The 17,694-nt window shown below is 60.2% G+C and overlaps 2 protein-coding genes across 6 annotated transcripts; both read left to right on the forward strand.

Moving 5' to 3' along the window:
* The first annotated feature begins 5,591 nt into the window (after positions 1–5,591).
* CIRBP (cold inducible RNA binding protein) lies at positions 5,592–10,415 on the forward strand. 5 transcript variants are annotated; one of them, XM_070374288.1, is made up of 9 exons: positions 5,592–5,746; positions 6,838–6,946; positions 7,032–7,138; positions 7,232–7,370; positions 7,447–7,528; positions 7,613–7,680; positions 9,202–9,316; positions 9,916–10,049; positions 10,204–10,415. In XM_070374288.1, exons 2-9 carry the CDS (start codon positions 6,844–6,846, stop codon positions 10,398–10,400), a joined length of 945 nt encoding a protein of 314 aa, XP_070230389.1. In that variant the 5' UTR covers positions 5,592–5,746; positions 6,838–6,843; the 3' UTR covers positions 10,401–10,415. The 5 variants fall into 5 exon arrangements, with proteins under 5 accessions (XP_070230389.1, XP_070230390.1, XP_070230392.1 ...); XM_070374289.1 differs by having other exon boundaries at positions 10,207–10,415; XM_070374291.1 differs by lacking the exons at positions 9,202–9,316; positions 10,204–10,415 and having other exon boundaries at positions 9,916–10,055.
* Positions 10,416–11,329: 914 nt separating this feature from the next.
* On the forward strand, positions 11,330–16,322 carry FAM174C (family with sequence similarity 174 member C). Its single transcript, XM_070374746.1, is given in 5 exon segments — positions 11,330–11,670; positions 12,968–12,996; positions 12,999–13,083; positions 15,205–15,302; positions 16,093–16,322. Coding segments are annotated over 5 exon segments (717 nt in total). The 5' UTR covers positions 11,330–11,395.
* Positions 16,323–17,694: the final 1,372 nt, after the last annotated feature.

Consider the following 17,694-nt stretch of genomic DNA (forward strand, 5'->3'; position numbering starts at 1 on the left):
ACAAGGAGCCTCCGGTGTCACTCGGGACGGGTGAGCCGCCCAGCTCGCAGGTGTGGGCGGGGCCGCTGTCACCTGGGGCCCTTTCCCGACTGGAGATGGCCCCCAGCCCTGGCCTGCTGCCTCGTTTCCCCTCACCCACGTATGCCCCTCCCCCTCCTCCCTTTGAGTTCTCCTTTCCTGTGTCTTCCTGTTCCCCTTTCTTGGTTTCTGGGTCTGTCCGTATTTCTGTCGGAGTCACCATCTCTAGGCTGTCTCCCTCTATTTTCGTTCAGTCTCGGCCTTACCGGCTCCTCCTCCTCCCGACCCCTCCCCCGCTTGTTCCCCCTCTTGGGGCCCCCTCCCTCACCCCCGGCGTACATTCCAACCTCCGCCCCCGCCTCGCCGCCCCTCTCTGGAGCCAGCTGCTGCAGTGGTGGGTTCTCGAGATGCTGCGGGTAGGCTTGAGCTGAAGTCAGAGGTCGGGAGCCGGCGGGGGCTGGAGAGGGCACCCCCTAACTCCTCTGGAATGTGGGCTGGTCCGGCCCCACGGGGTCGGGGGAAGGAGGTCGTGCGCCCGCAGGCGGAGACGGCTGGCTACATCTGCCCTGCGCATGGCCCACACCCCGAACGCTACCCACGGGCCTCGCAGAGAATCAACCCAACCCCGGACGCCCACGCAGGGCCCCTTACTGCCACCAGACCCAGACCAACCCGCCTCCCCGTCCCACACGCGCGCTGCACCCGCTCTGCAGTCCACGGAGAAGCTCATCTCGCCTGCAGCACAGGGACCCCCATACGCAACGCCCCCCACAGTCCCAAACCCGCCCCAACCTACACTTTTGGGTACCACAACCTCAGTCAACTGTGTGACCCTCAGAACCCGCTCTCACCCAGGGCCAAGACCTCCCTGACAAAAACCGCAGCATTGAAGGTCACATCAGGCAGCCCAAAATCAGACCCTCAGAGACGCTGCTCAGCGGAGGCAGCACTGAAAGCCGGGGCGCCCCAGCCACAGACACTGCCTACGCGCCCTTCCTCCTGCAGGCCCAGCAGAGCAACGCGGCCACTGGGGTGGGCAGGTGCAGGAGCGTAGGTGCACCCTCAGAAAAAGTGGAGCTTCCTCCTGCACGGCGGACCATGCCCTGAGCAGCCTAAGACCCAGAGGAAGAAAAACGGCCCTAGGAGCCACTCCACGGTGAGGCCTGGTTGCCTTGCTATGACCCGTGCTGACGCAGGGAAGTGCTGCTGTTGCACCCATTCTCAGCTGAAGCACCCCAGACGCTGCCTGCCCTCACAGCTGGGCACCCAGGCAGTCGCTGACCCTTGAAGGAGGGACAAGGATGGGCGGCAGGCAGGACAAGTCCTGTGGGCACCTGTGTCTCCCAGCTTGGGTGTGGGGGTGGGGATGTGGAGGCTGCTATGTACGTCTGCTTGGACACACAGGTCACAGAGGTGTCTTTCCTGAGCCCTTGGCAGCTGCCCCAGGAGGGCGGGCTCTCTCCCTGGTTGCCACTCCCAATGTTGCCGTGGAAACTCAACAGCCCCAGTCAGGGGTCCTTTGGCCCCTCTGCCTGTCTGCAGTGAACCTGTATATAGGACCAAGGTCAAGGGAGTCGACTGGGCTTCAGTGGGACAACTCCTCCTGCCTCTGCAGTGGGGCTGTAGACCACACAGTCCTGCCCCAGTCTCAGAAACCTAGGGGGTTGCCTCCCCAGCATCCCTACCCAGGGAAGCTTTGGGGTTTCCATGAGCATGCAGTGGCTGCACCAGGCCTGCATTTCACACACACTTGATATGTCTCATGCATGAATGCATGTATTGGTGTGGGCCTCCAGGTGTCCCCTGGGTCCCTTCACAGTCTGCCTGCAGTTGGTGGGGGTTGTAGTCACTAGCATGGTCCAGGAGCTGCCTGACCTTTGTATTCCTGGGACGAGGGACTGGGGCAGGAGCAGAAGAGAGGCAGCCATCACATTCCTGGGCCATGTGTCACAGGGAGCTCCACCCAGGTGCCCACCACGAACCCCTCCACCAGCAAGCCCCCTCCTAGGAACAGAAGGGAAACAGAAGCCAGGCTGCAGTCAGCTGACTCCTGTACTCATCATGGGCAGCCACCTGGGCTTCCTAGGGATCTCACATGTGCCCCCTACGCATGCAGGTGGGAAATGAGGGGCAGTTAACCTCTTCTTCCGGGCTTCTGGCCTTCTTCCTGTCACCCTCCTCTGCCCTAGAGGCCCTGGTTGCTGCTGACACAGCACACGGCTTGTGCCCACCCCAGGGTCATGAGTCAAGACACACCACCAGCCATGGGCACATATGATCTGGGAGTTTTGGTCCCCTGAGTCACGCACACCCAGCCCTTCTGGGCTGATTCCACATCCTGGTTTTGCACATACTTTGGGGTCCGTGCACAACCCCTGTTCTTGCACATAGAAAATGACCATGCAAACATGTTTCCATGTGTGCACACGCATGCACACACCTCCATGCCACTTTGTAAATACACATACACGTGAGTTCTGTGCACACACTTCCACACCTATGTGCACGGGCACACAGCGCCACTTTCATGCTCACACAGGCATGGTCCTCAGATCCTGTTTCTCCATCTCTGCACCCACGGGTCCCCTGCCCAGAGGCACACATGTGCACCACACCTGGCAACATACATTCATCCAGTCCCCACTTCTCCCTCCCTGGCTCTGGGCCCCGGGGATCTGGGCCAGGCTGGCGGGCTGGAGTTTCTGCCCGGACCGTCTCACTTCCGCGCCCCCGCCGGGCGGCCGCCAGCCAGGTGCACCGGCTCGGCCCCCGCCTGGTCGGCCGAGAGGGGGCGGTAATTACGCGGCCCCGGGGTCTCTCACTCTCCACGTGCCTTTCATCCCGGCCACGCCCGACCGGAGCCCAGACGCTCATTACCGCCTCCCGCCCGGTCATTAGCTGGGGTCGGGGGAGGACCCGGCGTCCGGCGGGCCCGACCCAGCGGGGAGGCCTGGGGGTTCGGTGCGGGAGTGCATCGGCCACGCCCCCGCCTTCGTGGCAACGCGAGTGGGTGAGGTGCTCTGCCCGGAGGAAGCCGGGTGGTCCTCGCCGGGCGCCTGTGGAGGGGCGTCTTGTGAGTACGTAGAAGTAGACCTTCGGCCTAATCCCCGTCCCGCCGGGCAGGCGGCAAGCCGCGCATCTCGGCCACGAATAGCAGCTTCGCCCCCGCCCAAGGCTATTTTAAGCCCCCTCTCCCCGACCACCCCAAGCGCTCGGGCGGAGAAGTGGGGGGGCCTGAGGGCGGGACGGGAACCCCACCCCCCAACGCCAGTGCTCCTGGCAGTCAGCTGGACAGCGAGGCGGGCCCGGGAGCCCCGGGCCAGGCTGACAACGAGGCCGCAGCGCCCCCTTGTGTCCTCGGCTAGAACGTGGAGCAGGGCCGAGGCAGGAAGGAAGGTGGTCCTAGCCCCCTGCGACCACCTTCCCCACCCCACCCTCCCCACCCCGCCGCTCACGGGGACAAACAGTCCTTGTAACACACTGAGTCACAGGGACACGCCGGCAACCAGGTACGGATACAGGAATCACACCTGAGACGCAAGCACACACTTCCCACACTGTGCCCGGGGCAGGCGCACCTGAGGACAGGTATCCACAGGTATAGGACCACACTGCGATGGTAACCCGGGACAGTCGTGGGTACTTACTCAGCCCTGTACCAAGCAACAGCCTCGTAGTTAGTACACGCTGAATAACTGCTGGTGGAAAAATGAATGAACCAAGGTACTTCATAAAACCAGGAGAAGGCAGATTAGGAACCACAGAAGAGTGGGGGCGGGGGGCAAAGAGTGATGAGGGTCCCCTGTGATTCCGTCGCCTAGGCTGGGGCCAGGAGCCACCGACCTGACTTTGCTTGGGGAGCAGATCAGAACGCCGGGGGAGGCGGGGATTACTCTCCGGCTGGGCATGCCCGGCCCTCCGGCCCCACCATGGGCGCGGCGGGAGGGGGAGCTGAGCGATGAGTCCCTCTGCTCCTTTTAATAACCGCCCTGCGTGAGTGGCTGACGCAGCAGCTCCTGATGCTGCTGCTGACAGTTGTATGGTGGGGGCTGTGGTGTGGGGGACGAGGTGCAGAGAGACGGCTGCCAGGAGTCATGAACTACTGCCTGAGCCTGGGAGGTGTCTCAGCGACCTTGTCACAGGAGACAGTGTCCATGCCTCCGTCCCTACTGCGTCAGCTGGACCAACCTGAGTGTGGAACCGAGTGTGGGGCTTAGGGAGGACTGGAGCTTGTCTAGTATGTGTGTGAGGTCTCTCTTCTCAGATTCCCTCTTTTTTTTTTTTTTAACCTCAATTTGAGGCAGATGGGATCCTAGTTCTCAGACCAGGGATTGAACCTGCACTCCTTGCATAAGAAGTGGGGAGTCCTAACCACTGGACCAGTAAGGAAGTCCCTCAAATCCCTCTAACTTTTAGCAGAATGTCTGCCTTTGAAGACCGTCTGGAGCCCAGGAGTATTACCAGAGGTCTGGGGAGGCAGAGGTCTGCACTAGCTTCTTGCACCCCATGGAAGAGTCCAGGGCCACAGAAGGTACTGTGAGCCAAGGCCTGGGCAGGGGGAAAGGGATGACCTCAAGAGGAGAAACTAGGAACAGCCTTGGGGGTGAATATCTCTGCAATAGCAGAGGTCTTGGGACCCCCAGACAGGATAAAGATTCATGGGGAGGAGCCAAGTGGCACGCCCCTGGCATAGGCAGTGAGTGGGTTCTAGGTGCAAAACAGTGTGCTTTGAGGAAAGGGGAGGGGGCTAGAGCACACAGTGAAGTTGGGGGCTGAGCTGAATGTTGGGGTGCAGTGCAGACTCCAGGGCTGGGCACAGAGCCCAGCTCTGTGGGTTTGAGAGCCCATGTCAAGGTCAGCCTGCAATCTAGAGCTAGGATGCACAAAAATGTCTGGCCGGCTGACTGTAGGGTATGGGTGCCACCTACCAGACCTGGTGAAGTCAGGGTTGGGGTGGGAATTAGGTGTGGATGCAGTCTGGAATTTGTAAAGAAACAAAGTTGGGAAGCTGGAAGAGAATACTGGGGTCGTGGAGAATACTGGGGTCCACATAAATGGAGTTTTCTCAGTGTTAGGGTTTGGGCGGGCTTGGGGGCTGACCACATGAAGTTGTGTATTCAGGAGAGTTGAGGTTCTAGGACTTCTGGGTTGTCCGTTAGGTTGGCAAGTTTATAAGGACTGATGCCAGGATTCAGATGAAGGTGGGGTGTCTGAGAACTGGATCCCGGCTGGTTCTGGGGACCTAAGTGAGGTTGGTTAGTCGGTAATTGCTGGAGCACCGCAAAACTAGGGGTTTCAGCCACCCCAAGAAGGTTCCCAGGAAATGCTCGGCACCATCCGCCAGAGCCCCTTTGTTCTCCGCCACAGGCCAGGGGGCTGGCATGCGGAAGTAGGCCCGCTCCGCCCCGCCGCGAGCCTGCCCCGCCCCCCACTCACGGACTGGGGGCTGCGGACCCGGCGCGTCCCTGTGCACAGCGCCCACGCGCGGGAGGGGGCGGGACCGCCACAGGCCCGGCCCCCCAGCTCATGAATATGAGGCACAGCCACGGTCTCCAGGGCCTGGGATTGGCCGGTGCAGCGCGGGGAGGAGAGCTCAGGGGCGGGGCCTGGGAGCGAAGTATATAAGGCCAGGCGCACAGCGCCCCCCTCCTCACTCACGCGTTAGGAGGCTCGGGTCGTTTTGCTCTCCTGTCTTCCCGCCTGCGCCAGGGACCTGCCCAACTCAGTGGTGAGGGCCCTGGCGGCACCGGCTCCACGGGCCCGGGGCGGCGGGCGGCCTGCGGCTAGATGGACGAGGCGGGGCGGCGGCGGCACGCCCTTGGGCGGGGGCGGTGCCAGGGCGGGCACCCCGTGGTGGGTGGAGGCGGGTGGAGTCCGCCCCGCCAGCGGCGAGGGGCAGCGTAGACTGGGTAGAGTCGTGGCCGGACGGCATTCCCTGTGGGCCAGGCCTGCCGCGAGCGTGACATCTCCGTAAAATGGCGGCCGCGAGCGCGAGACAGCGCCTATCGAAATGGCGGGAGCGCCGATACCCGGATGGTGTGGCGCAGGACGCGCGCGGGGGCGCATGCGCATGTTGGGCGTGGCCGGGCCAGGGCTCCTCCCCGCCTTCCTATTGGTGTTCTGCGAGGGCAACACGGCCCCGGTGCTAGCCACGGCTTAAGTTTGGGTCCTAGTTTCGCGGCTGCAGGTCGCCTTCTGGCCTGTTTCTGGCCCCTCAGCGGAAGCCTGTGTTCCATAAAGGGTCAATCTAAGCACCGCCCCACAATCCCGCCCTGCGTTGGCATCCCAGCGCAGAACCCCCCGCGCCCCCTGCCACTACCTGCACGGTACCCTCCAGTGGACCGAGCACTTTGCCATGATGGTCTAGTTAGGACTTAATCCTCCGGTGTTTGCAAAGTGCGGAAGCCAGGCTGCACTCAGCCCGTGGCAATGGTGGTCGATGCCCTCTTTAAGGGTCCAGTGTTAAACCTCCTGTGAGGCTGTTAACTAGCCTGGAGTTTTGGGGCCCCATGGTCAAGTAGCACTGAGGAGCGAGGCAGAACCGTGGTGTGGACCCAGCTCTCGGAGCTCCGGGTTTTGACTGAGAGGGGTGGACTTGCCCCACGTACAGAGTAGAGGCAAGGGGCCCGAGTGATAAAGGAATTAAGGGCTTGTTTGAGATGAAGGACTGGGTGTGGGCTTGGGACGGTTAAAGGGCAGCAAAATAATTTCTCACGGTTTCCCCCATGAGCATATGTTACTTGTATAAAGTAAAATAGGGAGGGGTGAGTTTGGAAGCCCCTGCCCGACCTCAGAGTATTTCAATGGTGTTTGCCTCAGGCCACCATGGCATCAGATGAGGGCAAGCTTTTCGTCGGAGGGCTGAGTTTTGACACCAATGAGCAGTCACTGGAGCAGGTCTTCTCAAAGTACGGACAGATCTCTGAAGGTGAGACTGGTGCCAGAGGAGGTGGCTGAGCAGGGCTGCATACAGGGAGGGCGGGGTCCTGACCTCAGACCTCTCTACTGCACAGTGGTGGTCGTGAAAGACAGGGAGACCCAGCGATCCAGGGGCTTTGGGTTTGTCACCTTTGAAAACATCGACGATGCCAAGGACGCCATGATGGCTATGAATGGGAAGGTGAGGGGTGGCCACTTTGGGGTCCGGAGGGTCTGGGCTGCAGACCTAGGGCGGGAGGTACAGAGGCTTACCGTGTTCACTCTTGGTCTCCAGTCTGTGGATGGGCGGCAGATCCGGGTGGACCAGGCAGGCAAGTCATCTGATAACCGATCCCGTGGATACCGCGGTGGCTCTGCTGGAGGCCGGGGCTTCTTCCGTGGGGGCCGGGGCCGGGGCCGTGGTTTCTCCAGAGGTGAGTGCCACCTGTGGGGATGAGGTGGGGGGCATTGCTGCAGGAGCTCACACTTTTCCTTCTGTGCCCTCTGTAGGAGGTGGGGACCGTGGCTATGGGGGCAGCAGGTTCGAGTCCAGGAGTGGGGGCTATGGAGGCTCCAGAGACTACTACAGCAGGTGGGGGCAGCGGTCCTGCAGAGGGTGGGGGCTGGTGGAAACCCCCTGAGGTGCCCTTCATGCCCATCTATGTCCTTTGTGCAGCCGGAGTCAGGGTGGCGGGTATGACCGGAGCTCTGGCGGGTCCTACAGAGATAGCTACGACAGTTATGGTAAGTGGCGCTCCAAGGGCTGGTGGTGGGAGTTCAGTGCGCCTCAGTGCACTCTGCCAGCCTCGATCAGAGCTGGTTACTCTGCTGACCCTGTAAGGGACAAGATTGTCCTCTCATGTCTCGGTGCCAGCAGCCACTTCTGACCAAGGAGAAAAGGGACATCCAGGGCTTCCGAGCAGAGTGGGCAGGCAGCATTCGTGCGTGTGGGCCACGGCCACCCTCGGCTATGGGGGGGTTGGTTGCTCCTGAGGCTGCAGGGCTGGGCCCCGAGGGCCGGGCCAGGCGTGGACTGCTGCCTCTTGCCGTCTGCTTCTGCGCCTTTACACTGTGCCTGCTTCTTGTTCTCAGCTACACACAACGAGTAAAAATCCTTCCTGATCGAGATCGTCCTTCCAATGGCTGTGTGTTTAAGGACTTGGGGAGCGCCGCTGCATCGTTAGTGTGTAGTGACCACGCCTCCTTGTGCCCACTTCTGTAGTCTTGTTGGTTCTGATCTTGTCAAACACAGCCTGACTGCTTCTGACCCCCAGATGGCCTCACTGCTGCCCTTTGCTTTTTAAGGAAGTGCTTTCTGTTTTTAAGGGTTTTTAAATCGTTTGGAAACGCACTTCTGGTTTTACTTTTAACCTTTTTACCACTAGCCAAGAGATTTTTTAGAAAATAACTGGGGGTTATTTTGTTTTTGGTTGTGTTGCTATTTTCGTTTCTTTTCAGCGGGGTCAACCCCGTGAGGTTGCTCTTTTTTGAGGTTGAACGAACTCTGGATCCGCTCTCTTTGTCGGAAGCTGAGCAAGCTGTGGCTTTTTTCCAACTTGGTGTAACATTTCTGAGTGTAGCGTGGTCAGACTGTGCAGGAGGCAGTGGAGGTGCCCGGGCTGCCCGCCTGTCCTGGGCGACCCACAGTCCCCAAGAGGTTCTTGACAATGTGTGTTTATATTGTCCTTTTTTACTGGAAGTCATACACATATGCCATCACTGTTGTATTTGAAGTGGTTGAGGAATCCTTGTATGCCGTTTTCTTTGGCTTCACGAAGCTGATTAAAAGACTGTCTGAATGAACCTCGCTCTGAGCATCTCCCTTTGATCGCACCACACGCGTCCTGCTGCCAGCTTGAGGCAGGCAGAGTAGAGCAGAGCTGGCAGCTAGAGGACTAGGGCTGCCATCCTGCCTGCAGCTCCCAGGGCTAGAGGAGGAAGGTAGAGCCAGTGATGCTGGCTGGGCCCCTGTGACCACTGACTGCCCCCACCCAGTTAGGCGAGCAGGTGGGTGATGGGAGTGGGCTCTCGGACTGCAGGACAGCCCCGGGATTCTTCTGGCCGTGGCAGCTGGAGGGCTCGATGGGCGGGCAGCCTAGCAGGGACAGTGGACATGGGGGCGCCCAACGCTGACCCTGAGCCCCTTAATCTAGAATCAGGCCAGAGAGCGAGCGGATGCAGACAGTGTCCCTGGGTGACCACAGACTGACTGGCTCATTAGCTAGCTCTGCTGTTGCTTTACAAGTTCTGAGCATTCTCTGCTAGCCTATGGAAGCTGCAGCCCCTCGGAGGACAGAAGTGTTGTGCGCCCAACAGAACCCTCTGAGACGCAAGCCGCTCCCTGGGCTAGCTCATATGTGGAGATAGTCCTGTCACCGAGGTAACTCCTTTTGCTCGTCCGCATTCCTCTTCTCTCGGGCGCTCATATGAAAGCCATATTACCCGGGGAATGTTCCTTTGACTTTTTTTTCTATTTTTTTTCCTTTTTTTTTTTTTTTAAATAAAAACAAGGTGGAACCAAAGGCAGGCCCCGGCCATTTGCCCTTCCCCACCTGCAGCCAGGTGAGCAGCCTGGGCAGTTGAGTTTCACCAGTAGGTTCCACCCGCTAGTAGGATTGGAGACCACCAAACGCCCTGCCTTTTGGAATTTTTTGTTCATCAATTGACTGTCTTTTCCAGACCTCTTTAAGTCACACTCCTAACTAGTTCTCTATGGTGTCTGCTGCTGCCATGACATTTTTCCCAGAGCTTGTGCCGTTTTCTAAGCAGCTCCGTCCCAAATAGGTGGCTGGCTCTGCTTAAGAGTGGAAGGTAGCCTGGCCCACCTGAAAGGCTCAGGCCTGCCCATGGTGGGGCCTCAGGTTGGCCCCGATGACTAGCTTGAGACCCTCCCAGGAGCTGTGGATTGTTCTGGGGGGAGGCAGGGAGGGGAGCTTAGCTCTGCCAGGGGTAAGGGCTAACATTCGTTTGCTTTGGCAGGTTGAATGGAAGTCAGTGTGACCCGGAGGAAGTGTGGCCTGAGAACAGTGTTGACCTGGGGTCCCTGTCCCAGGAGGGACTCTACCCAGGATCGAGCCAGAGGCACGGATGCCTGCCCTCGCAGCCCGTCGCCTGTAAGTGCTTCCCGGGGCGGGAGGCATGTGGCCCTTTGGCCCAGGCCCTTGCAGTGGGTTCTCCCCTCCTGGCAGCGTGATCCACTGGGGACAGCATCTTCACTTCTTGCCGGAGTAGCCCTTGTGCTCCCCCCAATCCCTCCTGTCTTTCCAGCAGATGTTTTACTGGCAAGGTTGGGGCACGGGGTTCAAGGTGCTCCAGGAGGACAGGCCTGTGGTGCTGGCATGGCGGTGTGTCCTCACCGGCGATGTGACAAGAAAGCGTGGAAGTCACATTTGAATAAAGGGATGGTGTGTCCACCCACAAATCTTGAGTCTTGTTTGGGGTGTGGTGTGGAGGGCGGACACTGATCCTGCAGGGGTGGTCCAGATGGAAGGGGCGGGGAGGAGAGTCCACTGGAGAAAACCCTTTTCGGCCTCTGTTCTGGGCATGAGCTGGAATCAAACCAGGAAGACCAGCTTGGCAGCTCATTGCCTTCTTGGGCAGTTCTCCTGGGACTGTTCTCTCAGGGTCTGAGAGGGTGTGGCAAGCCTGAGCAGAGGAGGTAGTCCCTGGGGCCCCCCATCCCAGGGGGAAGGCACCTCTCCCAGAGCCCAGGCTGAGGTCTTGGCAGTGACCGTGGACATCTTCATCTTTGCAGCCCATGGGGCTGGCCTTGCTCCCAAGCTGCTTGCTTTCTGCCCCAGTCTTGGGGTACAGAACCTTAGGGTTGAGCCCTGGTTCCACTGCCTCGGGTTCTGGGCTGGTTGTGTCAACTCTGAGCAGGGTGTGGCCCTGTGAGGTCCAGGTCACTGGCTTAACCCCCTCTTCTCCCACGGGATGTGTTTGGTCTCTTCTGGTCCCCCCGCCCCCAAAGGCAGGATGTGCAGGTTCGGGGCCTGGATGTCTCCTCCACGGGAGAATCAGGCCCAGTGTGCTACTGCGCAGGTGTCACCGTAGCCCAGGGTGAGTTGGGTGGGGACGCAAGTGTTCCCAGGGCCCAGGTGGGAGGGAGGCCCGCCGGGTTCGGTCGCACCTGCCTCCGCATCAAAGTCCCTGACATTGGTGGGTGTTCCCGATAACCCGTCCCCGGCGTGGTGGGCGGGGCGGCCGCGGTGCTCACGCTCCTGTCGGGGTACAGGACTGAGGCTCTGAGCTCTCGGGGGCAGGCTGAGCGAGGAGCCGGCGAGCTCGGGACGCGGGGAAACTTAGGGGCCCAGATGAAGTGAGGTGCACGGCCGGGGGCGTGGCTAGGCGTTTCCGGCTACGAGGCCAGCCCCTGAATCCCATTGGCTGACACTGCCCCGCGCCACTGAATGACAGCCCCTAAGAGGGGGCGGGGCGCAACTAGCGTTTCCGCCGGGCCATGGGGCCGCGCTTGCTACCGCCGCGGCTCCTGCTGCTGTCGGCGCTCTTGCTGCCGCCACTGCTGTACGGAGCCGAGGATACGCCCCCGTCACCACAGGCCACGTTGTCGCCGCCGCCGCCCGTCGTGACGAACGGGAGCCAGCCGGGTGCACCGCACAACAACACACACCTGTGGCCACTGGGCTCGCCGGGCTCGCCGCTGCTGCGCTCTCTCTACGTGGTCACGGGCCTCATCGTCCTGGCCGCGCTCTACTTCCTCATCCGGGCATTCAGGTGCGTCAGGCCCACGCCGCCGCCGCCCGGGCGCAGCCAATCCTCGCGCGCCTCGCGCCCCCACGTGATTAGGCTCCTGAAGCCTAGTACGCCAGCGTCACGTGGGTGGGTGCGGTAAGAAAATCACGTGATGCACTATTATTTTTCTGAGTTTCTGGGTGCTGCTGCTAGTTTTCTACAGGGAGCCACGGAGGCGGGAGGTTGTGGGTTGTGTAGGGCACCGGGAGTCTCCGGAACACTATGCGGCTCCGCCAGCCTGGCGACGAGCGTTGCGGCCACCAATCCAATTTGCGTCTGCGAGCTGGGGCTGGCCGCAACGTTCGCTGTGGTTGACGCTCACAGCCCGGCCGGTGCCAGACCGGAGCCTGCCCCTGCTCTTTGCTGCTCCTGTTCAGTCCAGGGCTGGCCATGATTATCAGTGTCTAGGTTCTGCCCTTGCTCCCCCAAGAGTTGAGGACCTTTTTGCTTTTCCCGCCTACAATACGGGAGACCTGGTTTCGATCCCTGAGTTGGGAAGATCCCCTGGAGAAGGGAAAGGCAACCCACTCCAGTATTCTTGCCTGGAGAATCCCTTGGACAGAGGAGCCTGGCAGGCTACAGTCCATGGGGTCGCAAAGAGTCAGACACGCTGAAGCGACTTCACTTTCTTTCACTTTGGTTTTCCCGAGGCATATCCCCTGCCTGGTGCAGGCCCTTTGCCCCCTCCTCGGGCCCCTGATCTCCGCATTTGGCTTCCTCTCTGGGGTTGATCTCCAGAGAGCCTGTGTCCCACAGAGTTGACCATGTTCAGGCGCTCTCAACGGGCATTTTCTGTCTTCCTCGAACACTGCTGTGGGTGCACAACGCTTGTCTCCATGTCAGTGCACGCTGTATCCATCGTAGAGGCCTCAGAGAGACCTCGCGGTTTTCCTGGTGGTGGTCAGGAGCCAGAGCTTCTGTCTGAGACAGCTCTCCACTTGATGTTTCTGGCAAACCCTAATACTTTCTCTGAGATTCAGTCTTCTTATTTGTATAGTGGGATAACAACATCCCCCCCACCCCGCCCCCACCAAGGGTCCTAGCTCCCGGGCCTGCCAAGGGAGATGTCCATCCACCTTTTGTTATTGACATAAGAGCAATTGATAATCGTTGTGACCATTGTGAGAAGAAATGCAATTAGGCCGGGAAAGTACACTGCAAGGCTTTGGGAATCATGGAGAGGAGGATTATGGGAAAAGGTGGGAAGCTGGACAGGGGGTCAGCAGCTTCACGGAGAGGTCGTGAGAGAGTCACTGAGTGAGCCTGGGCCTGCTTTCAGATTGAAAAAGCCACAGCGGAGGAGATACGGGCTCTGGCCAACACCGAGGACCCCACCGAGATGACCTCGATGGACAGTGACGAGGAGACAGTCTTTGAGACAAGGAACCTGAGATGGTAGGGTAGCACTCTACACACTTTCAGGGGCTCCTTGGGTGGGTGGAGGGTGGGATCAGCAGGAAGAGAGTCAGGTGGACCACCTGTGCCTGTGCTCAGTGTAGTCAGCACCCAGCAGCAGGGGTGGGCCTGGAGTGAGCACTGCTTTGCCGTCACAGGCTGCGTGGCCTCATCTGAGGCCCCTGTCTCACCGTTTCAGTTTCCCATTTCTTTAACATGGGAACCAGCTGCATGGCTGGAGTAGGTGAGCACTTCCTCTGTGCCTGACACTGAAGGCCAAGATCAGTGTCAGAGATAGAGGATGCCTGCCAGGTGCTACCAAAGCTGGGGGATGGGTCTGAGACTGCCTCTCCACCGCCCAGCCCTAGGAAGAGTGTCCCAGGCACAGGGAGCAGCAGAGACAGAAAGGGGGCTGACAACTGAGGTGACCCAGGGGCTCTGGGCTCAGGGCCAGCGGCCGCCTGAGCGGGATTGATGGCCCCTTTAACCCCAGCATGTTGCGGGCTCAGTCCCCGAAGCTTGGAGACCGTAGGACAATTCTGACTTTCCGGCCCCCCTCCCACACGTAGAGGGAGGCGTGGGTATGGTCGCGAATCCCTCTGGTGTCTGCATTTCCTGACTAGGGCACCTACTCCCTTTCCTCCCAGGTCTGGAGTCGGCAAGGCCTGCAGGCTGGGGGCGGGGGCTGGGATGTTAGAGGGCTCAGCACTCAGCCTCAAACACAGCTGAATGGGGGCAGAGCGGGGTGGGCTTACCCACATTTCTCACCACCTTCTACCCCTCCTTTCCAGATGTTTGGTTCAGGAAGGCAGCATTTCCAGTGGCCCTGGGGGAAGGACGAAAGGCAGGGGCCCTCCCAGTGCTTGGAACACCCCGCCTGGACCAGAGAGCATGTGTGGGCCCTCCTGGCCCACTGGAAGCCAACTCAGCCCTCCTTGCAGACAGGGCTGCCCAGGTTACCGGGTGGAAGCCAGAGGGGCACTGGCAGCCCTATGCAGGACTCTGAGGCCCCTGGCCATGATGTGACTTATACCAGTCACCCTCCCTGGTGGGAATGCGGCAGCCCCAGGCTGAGGCCTGGAAGGCGGGCAGGCTGGGTGTCCTGTCTGGGGGCACCGTTCCTCTGGGGCGGGGACAATAAAGGCAGCAGTGCTTTTGTAGCCGGTACCCAATTCCACAGCGGGCCAGACCCAGTGCCCCTGGCTCACGGGTGGGGCAGGGGGCAGCAGATCTGGGTCCATGTCAGCCTGTTCTCCCACCTGTGACCATCTGGATCATCCCTAACTGTTTAGAGGGTCCCATGCAGAATCCCACAAAGGAGGGGGAAAGATGGAGGAGACCTGCCCCCACCTGCCTGGAAGAAGACTCTGCCACTAGTTATCTCTAGGCTTAGTAAAGGAGAACTCCTATTCGTCCACCAAACTGCTTAAGGGCTCCCCTTCCAGGCCAGCTTCAGCCCAGGGCCCCTCAAGGGCAGTGTCCTCTGCTTCACCACACACTACTACTCCAGGGCCATTTCTCACAGAGCCCCAGGCTGCAGCATCCAGGTCTGGAGCCAGCCAAGGCTCCCCGTGCCTACTCTGTCTCTCTCTTTTCAGCCTCCAGTGAAATCACTGGTGAACTTGATCCCCCATCCCAGGCAATCTGTGCTGGCACTCAGGCCTCTGTCCTGGCCTCCCGAGTCCCACGGAGACACTTGAATTCCACAGCGTGTGGCTCAGTGCCCATCCTGGCCACCTCAGTCCCATATTTGGATCTTGAACCCCTTTCAGGCATCTGAGTCCCATCAGGGCAACTGATCCCCATTCTGGGCACCTGAACCCCTTAGGGGTACCTCAGTCCCCATCCTGATCATCTGGGATTCATCCTGGCACCTGATCTCATGGGGGTGTTTCAGTCCCCATCTTGGCCATCTGAGGCCCATACTGGTCACCTGAGTCCCATTGGAGTACCTTGGTTCCCATCTTTTGTGATGGGCTTGATGAGTTCCTCTGTGGGCCTTGTTTCTAAGCAGAGTCTGGCTCTGGCCTATTCCCCCCTGGACCCTATAAATTTGGTTGTGGGAAGCAGGACCAGTGTGGCTGGCCTGTAGCTCTCTGCCCAGCCTGAAGTTACCCTCAGGCCTCTGGCTGAAAGCATGGAGGCCACGTTGTTAGAAGGAGCTGTCATCAGAGGGGGCTGCCACCAGGTGGCAGCCTTGTGCTGCACAGTCTACCCAGGTGTGGCCTGAGCCAAACTGTACAGGTGGGGAAATAGGTTCGGCTGGGGGCCCTGTTTCTCACACCTCAACTCCACCTTGTTGCCATGTCCACCATGGGATGGTCTGAGCTTGCTGCCCATTCAAGCCTCGTCAGCCCCTCTGGCCAGTCTCCCTCAGACCTGCTGACCCTTCCTGCCCAGCCTGAGCCTGGGTTCCTGAAGAAACACCATCTCTGTCACAGTCAGCTGGTCCCCCCTCCCTCCAGCCGGGGTCCTTTGCCTTGGCCCCCAGTTGACTTTCTTCTCTGTTGGCAATATCTCCCATCATGCCCCAAGGCTGTTCACAATTCCTCTTCCCTTTCTGATGCGCTACTGCCACCTCCAGGAGGTCTTCCCTGACTGCCTACTACCATTCTTTGGGAGAGCCCTGTACAGAGTGGCCAGCAGGTCCCCAGTAGCCAGGGAAGGTTGAGGAACTGAGGCCACAGTCCCAGGGAGGTACTGAGATGACATCCCCGAACCCAACCCCCCTGCGCTCTCCCCATCTGTTCGCCCTGTGGGTCTTTCCACACATCTCTGCTTTTTTGTCTCTGTGTCTCTGTCTTTATTTGATTCTGAAGCCTTGCTCACCTCCCTATTGGTGTCTCTCACCATCTGCAGTGCCTCTCCCTTGGCCCCCCTTCATTTCCGTCTGTCCCTCTCTGTCACTCGGGCTCTCTCTGTGCCTGACTCACTGGGACACACTTTTAACAGGCACGCAGACACCGTCCACGGCCCCCCCACCCTGTGATCTGCGCCCCTTTCCCACAGCTCTGAGCGATTTCTCCAGCTTCAAAAGGCACATTAATTACTCTAATGAGGTCAGGAGAGACCCCACGCTCTGCCATCCGGAGCTGGGAACACACCGCGTGCCCCCCCAGCCCCGTGCCTCCTGCCCGTCCCCCTCGGGTGAGAAGGGGAGCCCCGCCCGCTACCTGGCCCCTGCGCCTGTTAGCGCAGTCAGCGCCCGCACCAGTGCCCCCCGCATTAGTGTCGAGTAATTGGCAGCCCCCACCAAGGTTAATGCACTATTAGCAGGAAGTTCTCTGAGGCTAAAAGCCGGGAGAGGGGCCTGTCAGGGCGAGATGAAAGGCCCTGGGGCCCGGCAGGCTGGAGGGACGTGTATGTGTGCATGTACGTGTGCATGCCGGATCGGGAGGCCTTCCAGCACCTTCCTCCACCTTGTGCACTCATGCACGGGCATAGGCGTGACACACAGCCACGGGGACACGCGACATGGCAGCCACGCATGCGGGATGCACACAGAGGACACAAGCCCACACTCGCGCACGGGTGTCGCCCTCGAGGCCCCTCCCACCACGTCCGTCCCTTCCTCTCGCCACCAGGGGAGTGCCCACTGTCACGCCCACTGTCACTGTCCCTTGGCCTGCTGGGGCCACGTGGGAGTCTCTGGCTTTTGGGTGGCTCACTGTGCGCAAGACACCCCGCCCCCAACTTCCTATCCCCATCTGGGGAATGGGGCCAGGTAGGGGCGGGGGAGACTGGACACCTTGGGCTCAGAAAGTGGGTAGCCAGTGGTCAAGGCCAGGCATCTTCCCTGGAGAGCGGGCGTCTTCCCTGGAGAGCGGGCTCCTCTGCCGGCTCTGACGTGGGTCTCCCTCCGACGTGGCCCCAGGACCCAACAGGGCCGCCACCTGCTCACCTGGGGTCAGCAGGCAAGGGAGTTGTGCCCTCTGGATGTTCTGGGACCTCTCCCCTGACCCCCGATTCTTCCGGTGGGACTCAGGGCCCCCTATCTCCTGCTCCCTGGGCTGTCCGAGCCACCACCTCCCTCCTCCTGGCAGCCCTTCGTGTCCGGGTGCCCACCGAGGCGTGGCTCCGCCCACAGCCGTGTTGCCTGTGGAGCAGCTGTTTAGATGTAACTTCGCTGAAAGTAAGTGATGTCTGAAACTCTGCTCCTTATCCTGTTGTCACATGTTCTGTGCCCAGTACTCACATGGAGCTGCTGGTGGTGCCTGTGTCCTTGTGGGAAGTTCTTTTGGACAGCAATAGTCTAGTCCCCAGACTGGCAGGTGGCCCTGGGAGGAGGGGTCTGTGTTCTGGGCCCTGAGACTGGGACGGTGGACGGGGGGTAGGGAAGAGGTAGGGAGGGGGGAGGAGGAGGGAGGGACACTGCAGGGGAGGCGCCTGGTTGCGGGGGTTACAGGGATGTTAGATGTGGGCTGAGGTTTCGGGGCCTGATTGGACACTGGACACAAGGGTGGGAATTTTAATTGATCAGCAAGAGAAAGGGACAGGTGTGTTTGTTTATTCTTAGTAACAGCCTGGGGAGCTCTCCTTGAGACCTCTCCCACATGCCAGCAGATGCCTGCTTCCCACTGCCCGTGGGGACACACACCACACCCCGCTCTG

This window comes from Bos mutus, chromosome 7 (genome assembly GCF_027580195.1).
Source record: "Bos mutus isolate GX-2022 chromosome 7, NWIPB_WYAK_1.1, whole genome shotgun sequence".
Lineage (NCBI taxonomy): Eukaryota > Metazoa > Chordata > Mammalia > Artiodactyla > Bovidae > Bos > Bos mutus.